Here is a 9,265-nt window from a genome sequence, read left to right on the forward strand (position 1 = left end):
AGGACAGAGCTGGTGACTTTCTCCCAGGAGCTGCACTAGATCTAGAATGGCAGGGGTATTTTAAACCCACCTCCGTTCCCATCCCCTATAAAGATTGTCCCAGGGATCAGGAAGGAATGTACCCATTGGGCAGCGATGACCAAAGGGGCAAGTTGGTGGTAGCCAGGATGACAGAGCTGATGAGCCAACACCCTGCTCTGCTCTAGCCTCTCCTTGGAGGTCCACCCAGGCCTTTGTCCATTTGCTCCCATTACCTCGATGATCTGATAAATCCAGTCCTGGAATTCGGCCACCTTGGTGTAAACCCCAGTGTAGTTGGGTTCAGCACATCCCGTGCCCGAGCTCACAATACCTACTAGGCGTCAGGTGAGTTCATCTTGGCAAACCAGCGGCCCCCCACTGTCTCCCTGCAAGACAGAGCGAGTGTGACGGTGGGGCAGGGCTTCCGTGAAGCTAGCAGGTGGGGTTATGCACCGTAGGGCTGCTCCTGCCCTGTGGGCCCTGTCAGTGTTGCGAGAGGCTGAAATGCAGGAAGGGGCAGAGCTGAGCTGCCTGCTGCCGGTATGTCCCCTTGGCATGCAGATTGCTAAACCCCTGCTCTGTTACATTGCTTTAGTGCTCATGATTTTCCTCTCCCTCAGCCAGAGGATCTCAAAGCACTTTACTGGCCATTTTCAATCCATGCACCCCAGTGACACAGCGCCAGATCTTCAAAGGTGTTTGAATAAATGGGAGTTAATCAGCAAAATACCTTTGTGAATCTGGGCCAAATGCTGTACAGAACTTTCTCCGGGGCTCTTCCTCTCTCCTGTTTAGGCAGCCGTGTTGCAGCAGGAAGAGAACTGAACCATGCTGTGTGGGGCCCCTTCATCCTGGGGTCAATGCTGCTAGAAGGTGCTCAAGGAGCAGAAGCTGGGATTTGCAGACAGCTTGCAGGAGGGTCCTGGGCCCCGTGGAAGGTTCTTCCTCTGCACTGCTTCACTGATACCCAGGGGTGCAGTACCGTAGCCCAAGAATGAAACCCAACAGCCTGAGGCTAACTTTGTTGTATGAGGCCTGATACATCCCTAACTACCGGACCAAAGATGCTGCTCTCGAAGGGCCAGGTGAACAAATGGAGTCAGATTCCTAGCTCCAATCCAAACCCACAGGAGTTAGGCGCCTCGCTCCGTCTGTGACTCTGGGTCTAGCTCCCCCCAAGGAGCTGCTGTATAGCTTCACACCAACAGTCTGCTCTGTTCAGTGCCCGTCTCCAGCTGGGACTAGTGGCAGTGCAAAAGACGGGGCTAAATGCCTGTAATCAATAGTAATGCAGTAGCCCATCTTTAGCAACCTTTGCTTCTGACTGCAGAATGATCGGCTTTAGGACAGATGGGCACAGCCTAAGGACTGTAAGTGGTTAAGAGAAAGTAGTTAAGGACATTGAGGTCAATGGTAATTGGGACAAAGTACAACATGGTTTTACTAAAGGTAGATCATGCCAAACCAACCTGATCTCCTTCTTTGAGAAGGTGACAGACTATTTAGACAAAGGAAATGCAGTAGATCTAATTTACTTTGATTTCAGTAAGGCATTTGACACGGTTCCACATGCGGAATTATTAGTTAAATTTGAAAAGATGGGGATCGATATGAAAACTGAAAGGTGGATAAGGAACTGGTTAAAGGGGAGACTACAACGGGTCGTACTGAAGGGTGAACTGTCAGGCTGGAAGGAGGTCACTAGTGGAGTCCCTCAAGGATCAGTTTTGGGACCGATCTTATTTAACCTTTTTATTACTGACCTTGGCACAAAAAGCGGGAATGTGCTAATAAAGTTTGCGGATGACACAAAGCTGGGGGGTATTGCTAACGCAGAGAAGGACCGGGATATCATACAGGAAGATCTGGATGACCTTGTAAACTGGAGTAATAGTAATAGGATGAAATTTAATACTGAAAAGTGCAAGATCATGCACTTAGGGATTAATAATAAGAACTTTAGATATAGATTGGGGACGCATCAGTTGGAAGCAACAGAGGAAGAGAAGGACCTTGGGCTATTGGTAGATCACAGGATGACTATGAGCCGCCAATGTGATAAGGCCGTGGAAAAAGCTAATGCGGTTTTAGGATGCATCAGGCGAGGTTTTTCCAGCAAAGATAAGGAGGTGTTAGTACCGTTATATAAGGCACTGGTGAGACCCCACTTGGAATACTCTGTGCAGTTCCGGTCTCCCATGTTTAAGAAGGATGAATTCAAACTGGAACAGGTTCAGAGACGGGCTACGAGGATGATCCGAGGAATGGAAAACCTGTCAAATGAAAGGAGACTCAAAGAGCTTGGCTTGTTTAGTCTAGCCAAAAGAAGGCTGAGGGGCGATATGCTTGCTCTTTATAAATATATCAGAGGGATTAATATTAGGGAGGGAGAGGAATTATTTAAGCTTAGTACCAATGTAGATACAAGAATGAATGGGTATAAACTGGACACTAGGAAGTTTAGACTTGAAATTAGACGAAAGTTTCTAACCATTAGAGGAGTGAAGTTCTGGAACAGCCTTCCAAGGGGAGTAGTGGGGGCAAAAGACATATCTGGCTTTAAGATTAAGCTTGATAAGTTTATGGAAGGGATGGTATGATGGGAGAGCCTAATTTTGGCAATTGATCTTTGATTATCGCCAGATAAGTATGTCCAGTGGTTGGTGATGGGATGTTGGATGGGATGGGATCTGAGTTACTGCAGAGAATTCTTTTCTGAGTGCTGGCTGGTGAGTCTTGCCCACATGCTCAGGGTTTAGCTGATCGCCATATTTGGGGTCGGGAGGGAATTTTCCTCCAGGGCAGATTGGCAGAGTCCCTGGAGGTTTTTCGCCTTCCCCTGCAGCGTGGGGCATGGAAAACTTGCTGGTGGATTCTCTGCAGCTTGAGGTCTTCAAACCACAATTTGAAGACTTCAATAACTCAGGCATAGGTTAGGGGTTTGTTATAGAAGTGGATGGGTAGGGTTCTGTGGCCTGCTTTGTACAGGGGGTCGGACTAGATGATCACGTTGGTCCCTTCTGACCCTAGAATCTATGAATCTATGAATCTGGAGGATGGACGGCGTGGGGTGGGAATCGATCCTGCATTGTCCATCATTAAGGGCAGCTGCTAAGGAGTGGGATTTATAACTTTTGAGTGAAAGAGAAAAAGCAGGCTCGTTGCAGCTTGTATACTGGTGCAGTGGGGCGGCTGCCCTCTCTGTGGAAAGGAGCATTAACCTAACTCATGGGGGTGGCTGCACTTCTACATTCTAGTGGCCCGCTGTTCCCCAGGATGAAGGGGGCCTGTGCATTAGCTCCAAGCACACCCCTGCCATGCCCCCATCCCCACCTCTGACACCCCCTCCCTGGTTCGATGAAGGGTCTGATCAAACCCCATCATGCCCGACCTGACACCCACAGCCTCTCACTAGTTCTGCACAGGGCACCAGCACACCCCCAACGTGCCCCTGCTCTGCCCCTCAGAGCTTCCCACCTCACCCTTCACACACCTTGTGCTGCACGGGGCCTGAGCATGCTCCTGCCATGCCCTCTCCGGTAAGGGGCTAGAGGGGGACCCCTCTTCATTTAGATGGGAGCGACATTTCCTACCCTCTTCCCCATTTTCATGTATGTGATAGACACCATGTGGGATCCAGCCCACGGTAAGCAGCATCACACTGCTCCTCAGCGAGGGGAAGGAGTCGATCCCTCTCGGCCTATTAACAACAGGGGTTGTTTTCTCCCTGCTCTCACCTGGCAGGCATCTACTTTCCCGTCCAGGTAGCCGGCACACAGCATCCTGGGGGTGAGCTCACCAGAGTACATGCAGGAGCTGTTGCATTTCTTGGTGCTGATTAAGGGAACAATAGCTTCCTTCAGCATCTCAGCAACAGGAACTGGATGTGAGGAAAACAAACAAGAGACAGTTTAACCTGCAGCCCTGGTGGCAAGATGCTGGGGTTTGAACTCAAGGCACAGAGGGACATGGAGCATTACAGAGACCCTCTATCTCCAGGGCTCTGGGTGTTGGGAGGAGGAGAAGGGTCTTTGGAATAGCAGTGGGGATTGGGGGTATGAGCAGAGCTGTGGATGTCTAAGGAGCTCCAGCCTGCAATAGCAGCAGGGGCTGAGGGTTGGGACTGAGGACTGCAGTAGGTTTGCAGATCAGAATTCAATATTCTTCTCTAGCCTCAAACATCCCCTCAGTGAGATGCAGCCTTCACTCGTCTTTGTTTTAAAAGGGAGCTACAAGAGAGCTCCCCGTGCCTGCTGGATCTGCTCACCGTGTTCAGGTGTGGTGTAACCCCAGCCGGAGATCCAGCAGTGGGTGCCGTGGGGGAAATATGTGATGTATAGTAGGCATCTCATTCTTAAGCACCATCTAAAGGATCTTTTCTCTTTACGTTTGTATTAGCTATAATGATCCTCAGAAAAATGTGTAAAACCAGCTATCTGGTTCTGAGGAAGGCTTCATTCCATTATTTTAAAAATCATATTCAGCTTGTTAGTTAGAATATCAGCCCTACGGAAAATGCACTTGAGGGCTACCCAAAGCTTTAAGAAGCAACCATTTCCTGCAGGGGTCACACAAACAACAAAAACAAACCAATCCTCTATAAAAACCAGACTCAGTGTTTTTAAGCTGTTCTCCTTCAACAGCTAGATGGTTTCTTACAAATACGCATTGTAAATTGCGATCTCTAGCACCTTTACAGTATTGTGTATTTCTGAGGTCATCAACTTTCTGGCTGCCACTATCATGTCCTGGCATTTTTTGTTAGCAAAGTGGGAATTGACATTGCGGGCGTATTTCAGTAAGTCCGTGGCATCTCCTTTTAAAAACTCCATGTTCTTCGAGCGTTTTTCAAAGTCCTCAGTGGATTTAATCACCTGAGAAGAGAGTTAAACACAAATAATTTCCACGCTATTATGGACTGTGAGTTATAATAATCAAGAAGCAGGATGAAAAGCAGTTAGACCGGACTAGCTGAATCTATCCATCCTAGCTCACCTATGTTAACTAACTTCTTAGCTCTGAAGAGCTTTTCGAGCCAGGATCATTTCTGTCACCGACCCAAACTAAGATGTTCAGCACCTTTTGACGGAGGAAGCTTCCACAAAACCATTTGCCGCCACTCTTCTCCCAGGTGATAGAGCATGTTCTGGGTCTGCACCGTCAGCTCCGTGCCTAGTGCCTTCAGAACCTTCAGCTCAAAGCCTTTGCGGGATTCTAGCATTTTCAAACTACTTCGTGCCTACCAATAAGAGGAAGACAGTTATGCACAGATCATGGGTACCAGGGACACTGAGCCAATGGCAGGCAAGTGCTAACATCAGGGAATCACGGCATAATTATTGACGATATTTATAAGAGATATAATTACATATACTTGAGAAGCTTGTTACTACCTTTTCCAGATGGCGAGCTGCTGCCACATACTTCTTTTCCAGTAATGCGGTGCTATAGTCTTTCATAGCCCTATCAAACTGAAAGAGTTCAACAGAAGTTAAATAAAACAAATACAAGATACTACACGCAGGAAGGAATAATCAGTTGCACAAATACAAAATGGGATATAACTGCCATCATTCTGGGGTATATTAGGAGTAGTGTTGTAAGCAAGACACGAGAAGTAATTCTTCCGCTCTACTCAGCGCTGATAAGGCCTCAACTGGAGTACTGTGTCCAGTTCAGGGCACTACACCTCAGGAAAGATGTGGACAATTTGGAGAAAACAACAAAAATAATTAAAGATCAATAAAACATGATCAATGAGAAAAGATTGAAAAAAAAACCCAAAACCCTGGGTTTGGTTAGTCTGGAGAAGAGAAGGCCAAGGGGGAACAGGACAAGAAGCAATGGGCTTAAATTGCAGCAAGGGAGATTTAGGTTAGACATTAGGAAAAAGTTCCTAACTTGAAAAAATTACCTAGGAAGATTGTGCAATTTCTGTCATTGGAGCGTTCTTAAGAACAGCTTGGACAAACACCTATCTGGGATGTTCTAGATAACGCTTGGTCCTGCCTCAGTGCAGGGAACTGGATGAGGTGACGTACTGAGGTCCCTTCCAGTCCTACATTTCTATGATTCTATAATCACACACAAATAAGTTTCAGCTCTAAGATTACAGAGCGCTTTTTAAAAACACAATATGAATAGAGATAGAAGAGTCATGATTATTTATTCACTAAGAAGACCCAGGAAGAAGTCAGTGGAAAAAAATACAGAAATATTTTGTGATCTGAAACCATTTTCCCAGCCTCCTTCCTCACCTCTTGTAGCTGTTTCAGCACACTCAAAACGAACGAGTCTCGCTCCAGCTGCTGCTTCAGTTCAGTAAATTCCGCAATGGCCACGTTCAGATCTTGCCGGACCTAGAACAGCAGCACAGACATCAAGCCTTCAGCAGCTCATTTACAGTAACCAAAGGCTACGAGAGCCATTTCTGTTTCAAAAGTAACACCGACATGACAACATCAGCGTGCTGCCTGAAACGTACGTACCTCCCAAAGTTACAAACAACACCTACGGCTATTATAAGTGAAAGAAATTAGAAGGAAAAAAGGTTCTATTTCCCCAGTATATTTACCTAGTGCAGTTGACAGAAATGTGTATATATTCAGTTTCTCTGTATGATCAGACTATTTTAACCTCACTAGAAAGACCCTTTTAAACAGGAGAGAAGAAAAACTCGTAAAAAAAAATTAAAAGAATTATTGTATGGGAATTTTTGAATAAAGTAGAACATGGCGATATCAGATTGCAGATCTTTAAAAAAAAATTATTCAAGTCAAAGGATTCCACAGTCCCTTTAACAGTTCTCTATTTTTCAATGAGATAAATGTCAATTTGACCTTAGCCAAAAGTACAGTTTATCTGTACATTTTAAAAGCTTCCCTAGCCATGCAAGATCAATGGATCTTTTAAAAAAAATCCCCAAACTGTTAAATAAACAAATGAACAATCTCCTGCATTGTTTCTCCTTAAATACTGCAGCACTAGAAACCCAAAGCTGAAATTGACTACAGACAAGTGTAACTGATGTCACTGATTGTTATTGTATATGCTGAGAAACATAAATTAAATACACAGCAACAAATACACAGAGACAAGTGGATGTTTAAGGTTCTTTCACTTTTAACATAGCATAACTGGTATCAGATGTAAAAGTTATTTTCACAGTGTATGATTTTTGAGTTGATCATTCTCCTTTGCGAAGAAAAAAATCCAGATGTATTATCCCATCTGCATTAGAGCCTTTCTTAGATTTCAAAGCCAGAGTGGCAAGGCAGAGGACAGCTAAGAGAATTAGTCCAGGGGTATAGAAAGGACGACACACACAAAAATATAAGCAGGCCACGGGAAGGACAGTCTTGCAATCAATATACTGAAAATCTGGGCTCAGTTCCCAGCTCTGCACAGAATCTCCATGTGACCTTGGCCAAGTCATTCCACTGCTTTGTGCCTCAGTTTCCCCAACAGCAAAACAAGAACGATTCCTCGCTATCTGAATGCAGAGAGGCTTAGAAGATAAATGCTTTAATATACACGAGGGGCTCTGAAACTACTGTGATGTAGGATGAAAGCTGCTAGATACAGACAACGTGAAACCGCTGCCATGTCACCTCATTTTCGATCCTGGATTTCAGTAGGTCGATGTTGCCGGACAGACTGTCCACTTGTGACACCAAGTCCTCAGCGCTCTGCATGCTCGGGAGGAACTCGTTATACTTCTTGTTAATCATGTTGCAGACTTCACCCTAGGTAGAAGGGATGGACTCAGGATCAGAAAAACAAACACCCATAGGGTTGCCAACTCTGTTTGAAGCTATTCCGTCAGATATTTTTTTCCAACATGATGTAATGTCATTTTCTTAAAATATCCTATTAAAATCTCCCAGGTTGCTTTCAATAGTCACCAGGAGATTGATGCCGATTCTGAGAGACTCCAGACCAATCCCGGAGGGTTGCCAACCCTAAACATGCACAGAGAGAAGCCCCAAGGTGTGGCCACAGGGCCAAAGTCTCCCACCCCCAACGCAGCCCTCTCTGCAACCCTACATCGTTGAGATGGGCGGTGTCACCACCACCATGCTCACACCCTGTCCCTTCCCTTCTCTGGAACCCCCCGGCAGCCTAACTGCCCTCTCCCATGATCCCACAATCACTCCCTGCCCCCAGCACTCCCTCTCCCCCTGGAATCCCCCTGTCCAGGGTCCCCATAGGCAGCCCCCTGTGCAGGGTCCCCTTCTCTCCCCCCCCTTCCCAGCACCCCTGCTCTGCCCCTATCAACAGACAAACACACACTGGGGTCCCCTCCATGCTCCAGTCCCTGGATCCTCCCTCTGCCCCCCAGGTCCCCCCCACACCCAGCCCCCCTGGATATCCCCCCTGTACCCCAGATCCTCCCCACACCTAGCCCCCTGGATCCCCCCCTCTGCCCCCCGGGTCCCCCCCACACCCAGCCACCCTGGATATCCCCCCTGTACCCCAGATTCTCCCCACACCTAGCCCCCTGGATCCCCCCCTCTGCCCCCCGGGGGCCCCCCACACCCAGCCCCCCTGTACCCCAGATCCTCCCCACACCCAGCCCCCTGGATCCCCCTCTGCCCCCTGGGTTCCTCCCACACCCAGCCCCCCTGGATATCCCCCCTGTACCCCAGATCCTCCCCACACCCAGACCCCTGGATCCCTCCCTCTGCCCCCCGGGGGCCCCCCACTCCCAGCCCCCCTGGATCCCCCCACTGCCCCCCCACACTCAGCCCCCCTGGAGCCCTCCTCGGATTCCCCCCCCACACCCCGCCCCCCGGATCCCCTCTGCTCCCACAGACCCGCCCCATACCCAGCCCCCCCCCGATCATCAACCAGGCCCCACCCTCAGCTCCCCCACGCGGCGGGAGAGCCGGGCGATCCGGGAGCCCAGATCCTCCTTCTCCAGCCGGCCCGAGTGCGCCAGCACCGCACCCACCAGCGAGGGGGACAGAGCAGCCATGGGGACCCAGCGCCAGGTCACAGACCCGCGGCCACCCCCTCATCAGCGACCCGCCACCGCGCGGCACCACGGGAAAGCGAGTCCGCCCGCCCTCTAGTCCGGGACGCACTTCCCACGAACCTGTCTGAGGCGGCCCAGGCGGGACTACAACTCCCAGAGAGCATCGCGCAGGGCGGGCCTACGAGCTGCGGCCTGGGACAAACCTATTTAGAACGTTTTGCTCTTTCCCCGCCATTCTATTGGTCCGCAGCCGCCCAGCGAGTGAAC

General features: G+C 48.8%; 1 protein-coding gene across 1 annotated transcript; it reads right to left on the minus strand.

Annotated features, from left to right (window-relative positions):
• Positions 1 to 362: 362 nt before the first annotated feature.
• Positions 363 to 9,045, minus strand: LOC127033576 (centromere/kinetochore protein zw10 homolog). Its single transcript, XM_050921503.1, has 7 exons — positions 8,882 to 9,045; positions 7,632 to 7,766; positions 6,279 to 6,380; positions 5,415 to 5,492; positions 5,080 to 5,260; positions 3,759 to 3,901; positions 363 to 407 (listed from the first exon to the last, which is right to left on the minus strand). Exons 1-7 carry the CDS (start codon positions 8,996 to 8,998, stop codon positions 363 to 365), a joined length of 801 nt encoding a protein of 266 aa, XP_050777460.1. The 5' UTR covers positions 8,999 to 9,045.
• Positions 9,046 to 9,265: the final 220 nt, after the last annotated feature.

The sequence above is a fragment of the Gopherus flavomarginatus genome, chromosome 13 (genome assembly GCF_025201925.1).
Source record: "Gopherus flavomarginatus isolate rGopFla2 chromosome 13, rGopFla2.mat.asm, whole genome shotgun sequence".
Taxonomy (NCBI): Eukaryota; Metazoa; Chordata; order Testudines; family Testudinidae; genus Gopherus; species Gopherus flavomarginatus.